The 18,925-nt window shown below is 41.5% G+C and overlaps 1 protein-coding gene across 1 annotated transcript in view; it reads left to right on the forward strand.

The window, feature by feature from the left end:
- LOC126259239 (autophagy-related protein 2 homolog A) overlaps positions 1-18,925 on the forward strand; it is a 471,250-nt gene that overhangs the window by 213,805 nt on the left and 238,520 nt on the right. The window contains exon 21 of the mRNA XM_049955863.1: positions 2,627-2,777. Coding sequence (XP_049811820.1) covers positions 2,627-2,777 — 151 coding nt within the window. The remainder of the gene's footprint in view (positions 1-2,626; positions 2,778-18,925) is intronic.

The raw sequence follows: 18,925 nt of genomic DNA on the forward strand, positions 1-18,925 counted from the left end.
ATCAAGAGCTCAGATGGCAAGTCCACATTAAGGGAAAAAAGGGAAAGCAGAAAGGTGGAAAAAACATGCAGAGGAAGAAAGTGTCGATGAGATAAGTAATTTGACACTCCAAGAAAAATTAGGCAGAGGACTGAAAGACCTAGGTTGAAATAAGGTCTGTGAGTGGATGGTACAAGAGATGTGAAACAGCTGAAAAAGCCTCAGACTTCCAGAAGAGTGTAATTATTCAAATTCTAAGAAAGGTAGGTGTTGATAGGTGTGAATGCTATGAAACCATTGATTTAATTTGTCGCAGTTGTTGTGAGTTTGCTTCTTCACAACACAGATCTTCTTAAGTACAATTTATTTACAGTTATATCACATAAAGTAATAGTTCCTGGCTCTTCTGGAAATACACATGAAAAGACTTCTGGATGTTAACTCACACATCAGTGCTGGAGAAAACTATACGTAGGTTCAAATGAGATACATTTGGTGCACCATATTCCACTGGAACATTCACTGAAACCACAACTGTTAGTTGAATGGTGATTGAAGATAGCCCCACATTAGGCAGAAAGACAAATCCAACTCGTAGCAAAGCATTAATGGTAGGTAACAACAAAGTCCAAATCCCAGTCCCTTAAAAAAAACACGTCATACAGGGTCACTGTCAATCAGCACACCAGAGAGCTTGCTGTAAACGTATGAAAAGTGAGGCCATGGCAGCCATTAAATCTGTGGTGGTTTTTGCAATGTGACCTGGTGTTGGCATGTGTAACCTGCCACACCATGCCTGGCAACCTCAACAGACATACACATGATTATATCATCCACCAATACATCCAGTGGGATTACAAGAATGGCTGCAAAATACTGACTCAAATTATTTACAAAAGAATGGAAAAACTGGTAGAAGCTGACCTTGGGGAAGATCAGTACAGGTTCTGGAAAACTGTGAGACCAGGTGAGGCAGTACTGGTCATACGACTTACTGTAGAAGATAGGTTGAAGAAAGGAGAATCTACATTTATTTCATTTCTGTGGTTAGAGAAAGCTTTTAATATTGTTGACTGGAGTACACTTTTTGAAATTCTGAAGGTAGCAGGGATAAAATACTGAGAACGAAAAGTTATATACTATTTGTACAGACACCAGCCTGGGGTTATAAGAGTTGAAGGACATGGAAGGGGAGCAGTAACTGAGAAGGGAGTGGACCAGAATAATGTATTTAATCTGCACATTGAGCTAGCAGTAAAGGAAACCTAGGAGGAATTTGCAAAAGAAATTTAAGTTTGCTGATGCCCTTGTAATTCTGTCAGAAATGCTAGAAGGTTTGAAGATTTAGTTGAATGGAATGGATAATGCCTTGAAAAGATGTTATGAGATGAACAAAAGTAAAACAAGGATAATGGAATGCAGTCAAATAATATCAGGTGGTGATAGGATTAGATTAGGGGACGAGACACGAACAGCAGCCAAATTAGTTTTGCTATTTGGGCAGCAAAATAACTGATGATCATCAAAGTAGGAAAGTATGTAAAATGTACACTGACAGTAGCAAGAAAATGGTTTCTGAAAAAGGGAAATTTTTTACATTGTTAGGAAACCCTTTCTGAAGGTAATGTGTTGCGTTTAGCCATGTATGGTAGTGAAAGAGAATGGAAACTTTTGAAATGTGATGCTGCATATGAATGTTGAAGATTAGATGAGTAGATCGAATAAATAATGAAAAGGTGCTGAATCAAACTGGGGAAAAAGACATTTATGGCATAAGTTGAGTAAAAGAAGGAAGTGATTGGTAGGATAGATTCTGAGGCCTCGAGGAAAAGTCAGACTGGAAGGTAAGCAAGTGTGAGGTGTAAAAATTACAGAGAAGATCAAGGCATGAATACAGTAAGCAGGTTCAAATGCCATAGATTAAATTGGTGAAGAGGCTTTCACAGGAGAGAGAAGTGAGGAGAGCTACATCAAACCAGTCCCAGGACAACAGCATATTCATATTTTACAACATGTACTGAGCCTTCAGTGTTTGTGTTGTTAATAAACTTTTAGCAAAAGAGACGAAAAATGTTAACTGGCCAAACACTAAAGAGAGATGTCATACAACTCTTGAGAACTTACTTAGGTAACTTTAAGAACCATCTTTCAACTGCTAATAGTCTTCAGCCCTTATGTATTTATTCCATAGTGATTGTACAAGCAGAATTAGGTAAGCAACAGAGGCATGCAAGCAGTCATTCTTTCTGTGCCCCACCCTCACGTGAAATGAGAAGAAGATTTAATACAGAGTATGCCAAAATGTACCGTCTGCTATGCAGCTGACAGTGATTTACAATGTACAGGTGTAGATGTAGAAACTTGCTTTCACATGATTTAGAATCATGCTTGTCTCAAATAAATGATTGGTAGGTGCACACGAAAGCCATCACTTGAACTATCTATTTAAGTCTATTATCCCTTTTGTAGATACATCTTTACCTAGTGTAGCATTCATAACAATGATTAATTTATGTGACAATATTGAGTTAGACCTTATCTGGGTTTCTATTACTTAAAAGCTGTATACAAGTAGAGCTTTGGTTTATAAACATATAAATGCCACTTATTAACTTACTTTATAAACATTTGCTCTGTGCCTTTGCAGGATTCCTCAGGGAATGTTATTCCTGGACAGCATGGGGAGTTGGAAATTCATTTTGAAGATGGCAATATGTTTTCTGTTTCTGGGTATCGAGGAAAGACTGGCTTAGGATATGTTTGCCTTCAGGTCAACCAGGCAACATTTTATCACAGTGGTAAGGCATACTTAAGCATGTTTTTATATCTTTCTGTTTTGCTACATTTTTATGTTATGTATTCTCACTGAAGCAGTTTTACCTATAAGTTCTTCAGTGTCATCTCAAGTGCTAATGTTTTGCCATGTGGGATCATGTGCAGCTTTTTTCTACTTTCCTATCCTTGTTTCCTATTTGTAAATGTCAGTTACATTTTGTCTGTACTACCATACTGACATCCATGCATGTGGAAAGATACAAGACAGTGACCTCATTGCAAGCGAGACCTTTTATATTATGTCTGAACAGTAACATTTCAGGATATCGAGATAGAGACAGGGATGAGCACTAATTGTGAACTATTTGAAGAGTACAATTATATTTATAGTAATAATTATGATAGTAATGATTTGGATGTGAGAAAGTGTATCTTGAGAAACTATTGTCAGAAATTAAATGTTTACAACTGTAATAATTTCTTCACACAATTGATTTATCATAAATTTGCTGAAATGCTGCTTAAAGTTATGTGTCTTTCTGCAGTGTAATTTAGTCACCTAAAATCAAAATGCACTGCAGTCACTTTTTGTGTGTGGTTTAGAATACAGAAAATGAATTTAATTAACACAAGCAGTTGTTCATATTAGCAAACAGTTCATGTTTTTCTTTGAAGTTATTCAAGCCTGATAATCTTATTCTGTTGTGAGCAATGTAAAAGGCAAAACACTTAAACAATATATTGTATCTCGTTTCTGTTTGAATTTAATATACCCAGTTAAGAAGCCTTGTCCTTTGTAGCTGGTACTCGACTAAAAAATACATGATTCAAACACTAGTGGTGTTAAAAAATCTTGAGTAGTATATGCCCGGCAAGATGATGAGAGGTGGTAATATAAAATTCCCAATCATCCTCCATTCTTCATTCTTGATCCTTCAGCCCCCCCCCCCCCCCCCCCCTTTGATCCTCTGGCCACTCTTCTTGATCTTCTGGCCCCCCTTTTTGATCCTCCAGCCCCCCCCCCCCCTTTTTTTTGATCCTCTGACCTGTTGTTTTGCTCATCCGGCCATTTTTTCGATCTTGCAGCCCCTCCCTTCTTGATCTTCATCCCTTTGCCCCACTCCCCACTGATGGCCCCCTTTCTCAGTTGTACTACCTCACTTATTGTTTTTTTGAACCCACTTTTCAGCCCTCCAACCCCCTGTTTCTCTCTTTGGGCCCCCTATTTCACTCTTTGGGCCCCCTATTTCACTCTTTGGGCCCCCTATTTCACTCTTCCAGCTCTCTTTTTTGCTCATCTGATTCCCTCTTCCCCCCTCCTTTGGGTCCCTTTATCACTCATCTAGATCTCTGTACCGCTCCTCTGGATCCCTTTATTGCTCCTCTGAACCCATTTTCACTCCTCTGAACCCCTCTTTTGCTCCATTTTCACTGTTCTGGGCCTCTTTTTCTCTTCTCTGTGCCCCTTCTTGCACCTGTGGCTCCAGCACCCCTTCTTGCACCTGTGGCTCCCATTCTCATTTTTCTGCACTCCTCTCATTTTAGTGGCCCAGAGTGGATGGTCTCTGTGGTGGCAAGGTTGGCCATTGGTAACACGGGAAAACAGCATCAACAGTCAAACATTTTATTCAGTCTCGAGCAACTATACTTGTAGCACTGCTTTCTGGTAGCACCCCCCCCCCTCCCCCCGCTCCCCACCCTCTCCTTTGGCACACGGTTAAGTGCTGCTTTCTGTTAGCATCTCCCCTCCCTCTCCTTTGGCACACGGTGAGGACAGCACACTGTGGAGTGAGGAGGCCTCGGGCTACGCACGGCACGGTAGCTTGCGGCGAGGTGTACTGGTGGTGCGGAGGCCTATTGTAATTCTTTCAGGGGTTGTCATCCCTCAGTGAAGGTGCACGGCACAAGAATGCCTGCTCCGGCATAGGAGGCTGAGTGCCTACACTGCCCTGGTCCTGAATGGCTGCCCTCCATGCCAGAAGTCTGCAGTGGCCAGAGTGAGCCGGAAGGCAGGTCCCCCGTGGAATGTTGTCAAGTCCAAGGATGTTGTCTTAGAACCTGCAGTCCAGCTGATGGTAGGGGAAGCCCAAACTTGTGGTGGCTGCTTGTAGAACCATATTGTCCCACTGCCTTGTGTAGGTGTCTCTTTAAGGATGATGCTGACATGCTGGAACAACTTTAGCTGGAAATGAAGGTTATTTATGACGATTAGACGCTCAGTTGTTGTACGTATGTGCCACTTTTGACCCCTTACGGTTTAACTAAGTTCCATCACTCGAAGGTGTAGGAACCAAACAGCCAGTGCCGCAATAGCCCTATCTTTTCGTTGTGTCACGAGTATTGCGATCCTCAGCCTGGCTTGGCTTGCAGTGCAAAGACAGGCCAATTGTTGCAACTGCCATGATGATATTTTGGCTCCAGGCAGCTTGTAAGGCTTCTCACGACTTTTGTGACAGAGCTAATATTTTCATAATAGTGCCGTAGAAATTGTGGCTACACTACATACCTCCTGTCTTTGGTAGACACAACCTCCGGTTCTCTGCCTTTGATAGATCTGCAGAGACTCAACATACATTAACAACAGTGTACAATATCATCAGTTCCTCCATATATACTAGGCGAGCTTGAACCACAGGGTTCAGTGGCTGTGAATTTAATGTATGAAAATCACATTGGCTTTCCTTTTACATGTGTATAGTAACCTTTCTGAAATCTCCATTATAATTAACAGAATAGTATTATCAATTTCCCACTCTTGTTCACAACTATTTAACAGTACATTGGCCAAATAGACATCTTGTAAAATTACACAACAGAAGAATGCAGCTGCTAGTATTGGCACTTCTCCAATGTGCCATTTCCCATCACACAGAAAATCAGTTACGGATACTGTGCACTCAGTCACATCAGTGCTCTGTTGCACAAGTAAGGAGTCTGCAAAACATTGTAAATACTAGAAAATATATTCCTTATGATTATTTACATTAAATGCTCATGTAAAATAACAATCTCTTTTGTTACATTACCCATGATTGGTAATCCAGTCTACCGGTGGCTGGTGTACCGGAGAGTCATGTGGGTGAGCTGCTCTCTGCCTAAGATAGATGAAGGCTGCACTGAACAGAGTCAGAGCTGGTATGATGCCGTATACCGTGATATTCGTGGTCGTGGTCGTGCAATGCTATTTCTCCCTGTACTGCTGCACATGCAGAAATATCCATTCAACAGCAATACACCCCACTGATGCTGCTAAGAGTTGATTCAGGGAGAGGATGAGGTCTGGTTCTAGTCTACGATTGAGGCAGGTCAGACTTGCACCCCTCGCAGTTTGTTTGGTGAGCACAATTGTGATTGTACTATGTTCATCCTGCTGATACCCATAACATTGGTTGGAAGATGAAATGTTGGCCTTGTTATATTGCAGATTTCCAATTGATTAACAATCCACCCCCACATAATTCCAATGACTTTGTAGCTGTGGATCTCCCCCTCTCGTAGCAATTTACTACCAACACTGTTGCATTATACACAGAGTAGATCCTATGCTGCCCTGCATTTATTAAGTGGGGTTGCAGTTCCAGAATGTCTCGTGAACATTCCTGATCATTCGTTTTGCTTAGAAACAACTGAACCTCACATACGTCAGTGGCAGTGTGCCTTATCCAAGTTGGACCTTTCATAATCTTTCGCTCTGACATTGCTGGAGTTTCTCTGCTGTCATTACTGTGTGCCTACCACTGTCTTCTGCAATCAGAAATACGTCTCCTTTTTTTACCTGCACCTTTCATAAGCCAGTCAGGTACTGTGCCAGCACTAGTCATGTTAGGCTCAGCTGACTGTGCACCACATGATTAATGGCTTCCTGAAAACCTGATATTACTGCCCACACATCCTGTGTGCTGTCAGCTAGTGATAATAACTGCCTTGCAATTACTGCTTTTGTATCCAATGCATGCACTCAGGTCTGTATAACCTGCTGATCTTGGTCTATGGTGTTCATTGTTCTATTCGCACACTCCATTAACTCCATCGTTACCTTTCCACACACCCCATTAACTCCATTGTTAACTTCTGCTAGTGGTGTTTATTGTTTAGCACCCCTCCTTCCTCTGCACCTCCTCCCCTACCCCTCCCTCCCCACTGTTACAAACTTGACAACTGGGAAGTGTGCCATTCTGTCACTGCTATGTTACTCTTCGTAACTTCCTGTAACCTCTCCATGCTGCCCTTCAGCTCTCAGATATTGTCATGCAGTTTGGAACACTGTTTTAAAATCCTCCTCCAAGCAACCGCTCTTGTGCCTTTGCAAGGTACACAGCACTGTGAGCCGTGTGAGAAAATTTGAGAGACTGACAACACTGTGAGCGATCTGGCAATGCAGTGTTTTTCTGCTTGTGTAGACCAGTACGTTCATCCTTCCAGATGCTCAGTCTGAGTTTCAGCTCTGTACAGTCATCACAATATTTTTTTGAGCACCATAAGTGAAACTATGTTTTTGTTGTATGTTACGAAAATAGAAAATCGGAATTTAGTGCAACATTACGCCATCAAATTTTGTGTAAACTTGAGAAATCTGTGAGTGTGACCTTCGAAAAGATGAAAAAGGCCTACGGGGAACATTTTTTATATAAAGCACACAAGTTTTTTGTTGGCACATGTTATTTTTGGAAGGCTGAGAACATGTTGAAGATGAACCTTGCTCAGGGAGACCTTCAATTCAAAAGCTGACCTAAACTTCAAACACGTGCGTGCTCTTGTGAGATCAGAGCGACGTTTAACAGTAAGGATGATGGGTGACTTGTTCGACACTTTCACCATATTTCCCATTTTGACTGAAGTTTTGCACATGCAAAAGGCTTGTGCCAAAATGGTGCTGAAAAACCTCACAACTGAGCAGTAGGACAGTCGAAGAAATGTTTGCAGTGATCTTCTTGAATGGTTTGCCAGTGACCATGAATGGTTCAGTTATGTGATCTCCTTGCCAGGGGTCTCATCCAAGATGTGGAGGAGGCCCTGCCAGCGGCGATAGAGAACACTGGGTGCACCCGACTGCAAATTGTTGCTCATGTCGGCACCAGTGCCTCCTGCCATCTGGGTTCAGAGGTCATCCTCAGTTCATACAGGTGGTTGGCGGAGATGGTGAAGGCAGAAAGCGTTGCTCACGGGGTGGAATCTGAGTTAACTATTTGCAGTGTCGTTCCCAGAACCGATCACGGTCCTCTGGTTTGGAGCCGAGTGGAAGGCTTAAACCAGAGGCTCAGACGATTCTGCGAAGATATGGCGTGCAAATTTCTCAACCTCCGCTATCAGGTGGAGAAATGTAGGGTCAGGTGTGCACTACATGCAGGAAGCGGCTAAAAGGGTAGCGGAGTGCTTGTGGAGTGCACTTGTGGGTTTTTTTAGGCTAGAGAATTCCCTTCCTAGGCCCGACAAGACGCCTCCTGAGATGCGACAAGGTAGCAGTAGGCAAAAGACAACAGGGAATGACAACATTATTGTGGTAATAGTAAACTGCAGGGAGCGTCTATAGAAAGGTCCCAGAACTGCTCTCATTAATAAACGGTCATAATGCCCACATAGTACTAGGGACAGAAAGTTGGCTGAAACCAGATGTAAACAGTAATGAAATTCTAAACTCAGATTGGAATGTATACCGCAGAGACAGGCTGGGCAGTGAAGGGGGAGACATGTTTATAGCAATAACAAGAGCAATACTATCGAAGGTAATTGACGGAGATCCAAAATGTGCAATAATTTGGGTGAAGGTCATGGTTAAAGCAGGCTCAAACATGGTAATTGGATGTCTCTATAGGCCCCCTGGCTCAGCAGCTGTTGTGGCAGAACACCTGAAGGAAAATTTGGAAAATATTTCAAGTAGATTTCCCAACCATGTTATAGTTTTGGGTGGAGATTTTAATTGAGCAGATATAGACTGGGAGACTCAAACGTTTATAACAGGTGGCAGGGGCGATGCATCCAGTGAAATTTCTTAAAGTGCCTTATCTGAAAACTACCTTGAGCAGTTAAACAGAGAACCAACTCGTGGCGATAACATATTAGACCTTTTCATGACAAATAGACCCGAACTATTTGAAACAGGTAACACAGAACAGGGAATCAGTGATCATAAAGTGGTTACACCATCAGTGATTTCAGCCGTAAATAGAAATATTAAAAAAGGTAGGAAGATTTTTTCCTTTTAGCAAAAGTGACAAAAAGCAGATTTCAGAGCACTTGATGGCACAACACAAAAGTTTTGTCTCAAGTACAGATAGTGTTGAGGATCAGTGGACAAAGTTCAAAACCATCGTACAGTATGCATTAGATGAGTATGTGCCAAGCAAGATCGTAAGAGATGGAAAAGAGCCACAGTTGAGTTAGAAAACTCCTACAGAAGCAAATGGAACTTCACAGCAAACATAAACATAGCCAAAGCCTTGCAGCCAAACAAAAATTACGAAAAGCGAAATGTAGTGTGAGGAGGGCTATGCGAGAGGCGTTCAATGAATTTAAAAGTAAAGTTCTGTATACTGACTTGGCAGAAAATTCTAAGAAATTTTGGTCTTATGTCAAAGCGGTAGATGGATCAAAACAAAATGTCCAGACACTCTGTGACCAAAATGGTACTGAAACAGAGGATGACAGACTAAAGACCGAAATACTAAATGTCTTTTTCTAAAGCTGTTTCACAGAAGGAGACTACACTGTAGTTCCTCCTCTAGATTGTCACACAGATGACAAAATGGTAGATATCAAAATAGATGACAGAGGGATATAAAAACAATTAAAATCGCTCAAAAGAGGAAAGGCTGCTGGACCTGATGGGATACCAGTTCGATTTCACACAGAGTACATGAAGTAACTTGCCCCCTTCTTGCAGGGGTGTACCGTAGGTCTCTAGAAGAGCTTAGCATTCCAAAAGATTGGAAAAGCGCACAGGTCATCACCGTTTTCAAGAAGGGACGTCAAACAGATGTGCAGAACGGTAGACCTATATCTCTAATGTCGATCAGTTGTAGAATTTTGGAACACATATTATGTTTGAGTATAATGACTTTTCTGGAGGCTAGAAATCTACTCTGTAGGTATCAGCATGGGTTTTGAAAAAGATGATCGTGTGAAACCCAGGTCTCCCTATTTGTTCACGAGACTCAGAGGGCCATAGACATGGGTTCCCAGGTAGATGCCGTGTTTCTCGACTTCCGCAAGGCATTTGATACAGTTCCCCACAGTCGTTCAATGAACAAAGTAAGAGCATATGGACTATCAGACCAATTGTGTGATTGGATTGAAGAGTTCCTGGATAACCGAACGCAGCATGTCATTCTCAATGGAGAGAAGTCTTCCGAAGTAAGAGTGATTTCAGGTGTGCTGCAGGGGAGTGTCGTAGGACTGCTGCTATTCACAATATATATAAATGACCTTGTGGATAACATCGGAAGTTCACTGAGGCTTTTTGCAGATGATGCTGTAGTATATCAAGAGGTTGTAACAATGGAAAATTGTACTGAAATGCATAAGGATCTGCAATGAATTGACGCATGGTGGAGGGAATGGCAATTGAATCTCAATGTAGACAAGTGTAATGTGCTGCGAGTACATAGAAAGAAAGATCCTTTATCATTTAGCTACAATATAGCAACTTTAAACAGTTAATTCCATAAATTATCTGGGAGTAGGCATTAACAGTGATTTAAAATGGAATTACCATATAAAATTAATCATCGGTAAAGCAGATGACAGACTGAGATTCATTGGAAGAATCCTAAGCAAATGCAGTCCGAAAACAAAGGAAGTAGGTTACAGTACACTTGTTCACCCACTGCTTGAATACTGCTCACCGATGTGGGATCCGTACCAGATAGGGTTGATAGAAGAGATAGAGAGGATCCAACGGAGAGCAGCATGCTTCATTGCAGGATCATTTAGTAATTGCGAAAGCTTTACGGAGATGATAGATAAACTCCAGTGGAAGACTCTGCAAGAGAGACGCTCAGTAGCTCAGTATGGGCTTTTGTTGAAGTTTCGAGAACATACCTTCACCGAGGAGTCAAGCAGTATATTGCTCCCTCCTACGTATATCTCACAAAGAGACCGTGAGGATAAAATCAGAGAGATTAGAGCCAACACAGAGGTATACCGACAATCTTTCTTTCCACAAACAATACGAGACTGGAATAGAAGGGAGAACCAATAGAGATACTCAGGGTACCCTCCACCACACACCGTCAGGTGGCTTGCGGATTATGGATGTAGATGTAGATGTAGAGGTGATGAATCCAGGATTTTTGAGTATGATCCTGAGACAAAGCAGCAAAGTGAGAAGTGGCACACTGAGACATCTCCTCGACTGAAAACAGCTGAGTGAGCTAATCAAAGACCAAAACAATGCTGATTTGCTTTTTTGACAGTAGGGGTGTCGTGTGAAGAATTTGTCCCTCCAGGACAAACTGTCAACCAAGTGTTTTACAAAAATGTCCTTAAGAGGCTCAGGAAAAGGGTCAATTGAGTGAGACGAGACATTGCTGGGAAGTGGATGCTGCATCATGACAGCGCCCCATATCACATGGCCACTTCCATCATGGCATTTTTGAGCTCAAAAGGCATTCCTGTTGTTCCACAGCCTCCCTGTTCACCTGACCTGAGTCCTTGCGACTTTTTTCTCTTCCCAAAATTGGAAAAAAATGTCTTAAAAGGGCATCATTTTGGACCCTGGATAACATTCGAAAGAATGTGACCGACATATTTTGATAAAAACTTTGATAGATAAAAAATGAGTCTCATTAATTTCCTCACATACCTTATATATCAACTGCTTGCTGCATTTGCCCCATAACCATTTCTAGGACATATGCAATTTGCTGTATTTCCTCCACACTTCTCTGCTTGCAGAACCGTATCGCTCTGTCATCTGGGGTGACCCTCTCCTTGTGGTTGGTCCTGTCATACTGGACCACCTTTGATAAGAAATGATGGGCATTTATATTGGTTAGGTGCTTGTTTGTTGTATCAATGTACCACTTCTAACCACATACAGTATAACTTAGTCCCACTTGAAATTGTGGAAACCAGCAAGCTGGTCCTGCTGTAGCACAGTTATTCTGCTGTGTCATTACCATTGCAATGTTTGTCCAAGCTGGGTTAACAGTGTTTGAACAGGTCAGTTGCCACAACTGTCATCACAATGTTTTGGCTACTTCCAACTTTTAAGGCTTTCCTGGCTGTTGTGGCAGAACTTCAGTTCTCTTAGTAGCACCCAAAAAATAGTGACTGTGACACATTGTCAACATTTTATTGGAGCTGGAGATTGATTGTCCCAATTGAGCTGCAGTATGTGTACATCATTATTGGCAGTGACATTGTAGCTATGATTGTGGATGCGTGTCCTGTATCAGCTCGGAAGAAGAACATTGTCTGAAAGATTACCAATGTTTTCAGTCTTGTTTATATGCCTAATATCTGCTCAACACCTTAGTATAGGGTCTGTCCCAGAAGTTCCCAGAAAGATTTTTTAAAAATCATTTATTCAATGTCAGTTTACAATCTTTTCAGGACTTTTCAAAATATTCTCACCCTTCTTCGATGCGCCATTGCCAATGCTTCACCCATTCATTGAAGGCACCCTGGCTGTCTTCAATGGGTATCTCCTTCAGTGCGGTCATCAAAGCTACTTTTAGCGCTACCAGTGCCCCTGGATGAGTTCCTTTTAGGTTTCTTTTGATCCTTGGGAACAAAAAGAAGTCTGCTGGTGTGAGGTCGGGGCTGTACGGCAGCTGGGACAGCGTTGCCACATCCATTTTGGCCAGCAACGCAGAGACACAGAGTGCGGTATGACTTGACATGTTGTCATGGTGCACGATCCATTTGTTGCAATTCCTTTTCAGATTACTGTTTGTCCTTGTGGCACATATTCACTGTGAACCACACATTTTCTGTCAAAAAATGCAACGAGCATTGTCATGATTCATGGTTTGCTCATCGTTGCTTTTTTCAGGTGATGAGACTCCTTGGTGTGCCACTTGCTCCTCTGACGCTTTGTTTTGGGATCATACTCAGAAATGCACATCTTGCCCCTGTGATTCCTCTGTCCAAAAATTCTGGGTCTGTTTTATAGCATTCATGCAATTCCTGGCACTTCAACAAATGCTGTTCCTTCATGTCACTCGTCAGGACTTTTGGCACCATTTTTGTGCAGACTTTCCTCATTTGAAGATCCACAGTTAAAATGGGTGAACGATTGTTTTGGGTGTTCCACACTCCTTTGCAATCATCCAAACACTTCATCATTGGTCTTATCTACAACTTGAGGCACTTTCTGCACCAAGTCATCTGTTTGTGACATCGACAAGGGACCTGAGCGGTCGTTGTCGTTGATGGTCTCTCGACCTTCCTGGAACCTCTTGTGCTACATGAAACTTCGACTTTGTTTCATTGCCCCATCACCATAGGCATTGTGAAGCATTTTGAGTATCTCCACCCCATTTTTCCCCAGTTTCACACAGAACTTGAGCATATAATGCTGTTCCAAAGACTGGTTCATATTGTGCTCTCCGAGGGTGCAGTAGATACAACTGTGTGGAGCGTGCCCCGGCCTCAACAATTGCCTGCAGGTGACTGGCACTAGTCTCATTTCGTAGCTTAGATCCCCGACCAATTTCTCCATCTGAAGCTTCGCCCCACTATCCAGCATTGCAAACTACCAAAACTCATTCTGGGAACGCTTGGGACATCACAATTAGTTACTCAGTCTACTCTCGAATCTACAACATTCTTCTGTAACACATTTCTCCCTTTGTCTGTACTGTTTATTTTCCACATTTCCCTTGCATATAGTATATAAATGTGGACAAATATGTTCATAAAAATTTTCCCAACACTTAAATTTATATTTTGGTGTTAGCAAATTTCTCTTCTTCAGACATGCATTTCTTGCTGTTGTCAGTCCTCCTTTGTATCTTCTTTACTTCAGCTGTCATCAATTATTTTGCTGCCCAAATAACAATAATCATTTACTTTACATACTTCTACAAAACTCCTCTTCCCACTGGATTCTGTTTCACCTCTGTGTCAATCTGCAGCAAGTTCCCATCGGTTCTATCTCTACACCTTTTCTGTGGTCTTCCTAGTGGTCTTCTTCCACAGGAAGTAAAATCTGTGGATTTCAAAGGACATTGGTTTTTATCCATCCAAGCTAAATGTCCTGTGCATAATAGCTGCTTGCTTCGCAATGTGCCTACAGTGTTTGGTCTATTGTAGACTCAGAGTTCAGTCAGCTCATAATTATGACAAATCTTCCACTTACCAGTGCCTGCATCTTGTGCCAGACCATAGATCTTTCTTAAGACTTTTTGCTTAAAAAATTAGAAGAATATTTAAGTCATTTTTCCAGACACTCCGAGTTTCGCAACCATTCAGCCCTATGGGTTGGGTCAGTGTTTTGTATAGTTGAAGTTTGAAATTTCTTGAGAGACTGGGTGATTTAAAAGTTTATTCAGACTCAAGTATGATTGGTTTGTGGCTTGGATTGTAAAGATTACCCCCAGATATTTCAAATTATGACTCTTTTTGCATGATCAAGTTCCAACTACCAGAGGCTGGAGTGTGTCTTCTGAAGTGAGCGCTGCTCATCAGCAGATACAATAATCACCTACCACTTTCATTGTTTCATTTCTAACATAATTACTATAGCATCACCTGATTTAATTCTACTACATTCCAATCCCGTATTTTACTTTTGGTGATGTCCATTATACAACCTGTTTTCGAGACTTTATACATTCCACTCACCGGGTATCTGACAAAATTACGTTGTCATCAACAAACCTTCATGTTTCTATTTCTTCCTCCTATTCTTTAATTCTTTTTTCAAATTTATGTATAGATTGTATAACAAGAGGGATAGGCTGCAACCCTGTCTCACACGCTGCAAATTTGAGGACATTTTTTTTCACACAAATGACTTATCATGTGGTGCTTCCCTATCCCCTTGTTCCCTCATACACTTTTACTGCTAATTGTGATATACACTAGATACAAATCTTGCACTTTGGGGCCTCTCACAGCTTAGTGTCCCATGTGGCTGCTACTAATTGTGATATGTCTTCTATAGATATCTCTCAACTTGGCACCCCTCAAGCCATCTTGTGCCACTTGGGACTTAACTGGGCCCTGCTCCCTGCTAAGCCACTTCTTCCCTCTCATGTCCTTTGACTCTTGTAACAGCAGTCTTGTTTCTGTATTAGCTGTAGATAGCCTTTTCTCCCTGGATTTTACCAATGAATTCCAAAAAGTGTGTTCCAGTGAAAATTGTCAAAAGCTTTTCTTAAATCTACACATACTATAAAGGTGGGTTTTTGTTCTCTCCAAGGGGACTGATGACCTCATATGTTCAGTCCCATGATGCTCAGAGCCATTTTTTTGTTCTCTCCAACCTATTTTCTAAGGTAGGTCATAAAGGCAGTATTGTTTCTTGAGTTACTAGTGTTCTCCAAAACTCGTACCTCTCTTTCACCTGGTTTGCTTTTAGCAGTCATTTTAACCATATGTAGGTAGATCATGTTAACATCTGGTAACCATGACTTAGTAAGCTGATGATTTGCTAATATTTTCATCTGATTGCACCTTTCTCAATCTCTCTCTCTCTCTCTCCCCCCTCCCCCCCTCTCTCCCCCTCTCCCCGCCCCCCTCCCCCCTTCTTCTTCTTCTTCTTCTTCTTCTTCTTCTTCTTCCTCTTCCTGTTCCATTCTTTGCTTGGTTTGCTTCTAGCCTTTCCTCAAAATAAAAATTATATTAAGCATTCAAGTATACATACATTTACATGTTTATGAAAAGTGTGTGTTACGTCTAAAATGAAAATAGATTTCCAATTTTTCTGATTCCACATCTATCAAGACCATTTCAATTAGTAACTGTAAAATACACGTTAGCATACACTTTTTATGTTTTGTTTTCATGACATGTTCTACACCCTTGAGGATCTTCTCATAGTGGATCTATGGAATTAAAAGTATATTTACTCTAATCTAAAAATCGAGCAACTGAAGCAGTTAAATGAATGCAGGTAACTGTAAAATGAGCGTGACTAAAAGTGCAAAACTACAAATCATGACTGGCTAGAGGAGAAATGCAAAGCTGTAGAAACATGCTGCCACATATAGGAAAATTAAAGGATTCTCTATAGTAAAGAGGAACTGTTTTGTAGTCAACAAAAAGGAAAAAAAGAGTGAAATATCAAGATCAAAAAGAAGTTGGTAATTTCTCTGGGTCTGTGGGGTGCAGAACAGCACACCATGCTATCATAGGTGAAGAATTCAGCAACCCACGTGGCATGGCTGCTCAATACAGGGAAGACAAGCTTGGTTTAGTCTTAGGCTGTTAAGAGTCAATTTTGAAAGCCAATTTCCAGGTTTATTTGGGTGGTTTCTCGCTTTCATCTAGTTGAATTTTGGGCAAGGCTACACAATGGAAAAATGCAGCATACAAAACATATTTGATGACACTTCAGTGGTGTCTGTAGACATTAGGAAAGACATGAAAACAGTGCAAGAAATAGCATATTACTATGATCAGATGTGAAGCTTTGTAAGCAAATAGAGTATTTTGAATGGCAGAATCATGTGTACTGTTGTTGGGTGTCAGGCTGGGTGCAGTCATTTTCGTACATCTATCTACATCTATACTCCGCGAGCCACCTTACGATGTGTGGCGGAGGGTACTTATTGTACCACTATCTGATCCCCCCTTCCCTGTTCCATTCACGAATTGTGCGTGGGAAGAACGACTGCTTGTAAGTCTCCGTATTTGCTCTAATTTCTCGGATCTTTTCGTTGTGATCATTACGCGAGATATATGTGGGCGGTAGTAATATGTTGCCCATCTCTTCCCGGAATGTGCTCTCTCGTAATTTCGATAATAAACCTCTCCGTATTGCGTAACGCCTTTCTTGAAGTGTCCGCCACTGGAGCTTGTTCAGCATCTCCGTAACGCTCTCGCGCTGACTAAATGTCCCCATGACGAATCGCGCTGCTTTTCGCTGGATCATGTCTATCTCTTCTATTAATCCAACCTGGTAAGGGTCCCATACTGATGAGCAATACTCAAGAATCGGACGAACAAGCATTTTGTAAGCTACTTCTTTCGTCGATGAGTCACATTTTCTTAGAATTCTTCCTATGAATCTCAACCTGGCGCCTGCTTTTCCCACTATTTGTTTTATGTGATCATTCCACTTCAGATCGCTCCGGATAGTAACTCCTAAGTATTTTACGGTCGTTACCACTTCCAATGATTTACCACCTATGGCATAATCGTACTGGAATGGATTTCTGCCCCTATGTATGCGCATTATATTACATTTATCTACGTTTAGGGAAAGCTGCCAGCTGTCGCACCATTCATTAATCCTCTGCAGGTCTTCCTGGAGTACGTACGAGTCTTCTGATGTTGCTACTTTCTTGTAGACAACCGTGTCATCTGCAAATAGCCTCACGGAGCTACCGATGTTGTCAACTAAGTCATTTATGTATATTGTAAACAATAAAGGTCCTATCACGCTTCCTTGCGGTACTCCCGAAATTACCTCTACATCTGCAGATTTTGAACCGTTAAGAATGACATGTTGTGTTCTTTCTTCTAGGAAATCCTGAATCCAATCACAAACCTGGTCCAATATTCCATAAGCTCGTATTTTTTTCACTAAACGTAAGTGCGGAACCGTATCAAATGCCTTCCTGAAGTCCAGGAATACGGCATCAATCTGCTCGCCAGTGTCTACGGCACTGTGAATTTCTTGGACAAATAGGGCGAGCTGAGTTTCACATGATCTCTGTTTGCGGAATCCATGTTGGTTATGATGAAGGAGATTTGTATTATCTAAGAACGTCATAATACGAGAACATAAAACATGTTCCATTATTCTACAACAGATTGACGTAAGCGAAATAGGCCTATAATTATTCGCATCTGATTTATGACCCTTCTTGAAAATGGGAACGACCTGCGCTTTCTTCCAGTCGCTAGGTACTTTACGTTCTTCTAGAGATCTACGATAAATTGCTGATAGAAAGGGGGCAAGTTCTTTAGCATAATCACTGTAGAATCTTAAGGGTATCTCGTCTGGTCCGGATGCTTTTCCGCTACTAAGTGATAGCAGTTGTTTTTCAATTCCGATATCGTTTATTTCAATATTTTCCATTTTGGCGTCCGTGCGACGGCTGAAGTCAGGGACCGTGTTACGATTTTCCGCAGTGAAACAGTTTCGGAACACTGAATTCAGTATTTCTGCCTTTCTTCGGTCGTCCTCTGTTTCGGTGCCATCGTGGTCAACGAGTGACTGAATAGGGGATTTAGATCCGCTTACCGATTTTACATATGACCAAAACTTTTTAGGGTTCTTGTTTAGATTGTTTGCCAATGTTTTATGTTTGAATTCGTTGAATGCTTCTCTCATTGCTCTCTTTACGCTCTTTTTCGCTTCGTTCAGCTTTTCCTTATCAGCTATGATTCGACTACTCTTAAACCTATGATGAAGCTTTCTTTGTTTCCGTAGTACCTTTCGTACATGATTGTTATACCACGGTGGATCTTTCCCCTCGCTTTGGACCTTAGTCGGTACGAACTTATCTAAGGCGTACTGGACGATGTTTCTGAATTTTTTCCATTTTTGTTCCACATCCTCTTCCTCAGAAATGAACGTTTGATGGTGGTCACTCAGATATTCTGCGATTTGTGCCCTATCATTCTTGTTAAGCAAATATATTTTCCTTCCTTTCTTGGCATTTCTTATTACACTTGTAGTCATTGATGCAACCACTGACTTATGATCACTGATACCCTCTTCTACATTCACGGAGTCGAAAAGTTCCGGTCTATTTGTTGCTATGAGGTCTAAAATGTTAGCTTCACGAGTTGGTTCTCTAACTATCTGCTCGAAGTAATTCTCGGACAAGGCAGTCAGGATAATGTCACAAGAGTCTCTGTCCCTGGCTCCAGTTCTGATTGTGTGACTATCCCATTCTATACCTGGTAGATTGAAGTCTCCCCCTATTACAATAGTATGATCACGAAACTTCTTCACGACGTTCTGCAGGTTCTCTCTGAGGCGCTCAACTACTACGGTTGCTGATGCAGGTGGTCTATAGAAACATCCGACTATCATATCTGACCCACCTTT

This window comes from Schistocerca nitens, chromosome 5 (assembly GCF_023898315.1).
Source record: "Schistocerca nitens isolate TAMUIC-IGC-003100 chromosome 5, iqSchNite1.1, whole genome shotgun sequence".
NCBI classification, from domain to species: Eukaryota; Metazoa; Arthropoda; class Insecta; order Orthoptera; family Acrididae; genus Schistocerca; species Schistocerca nitens.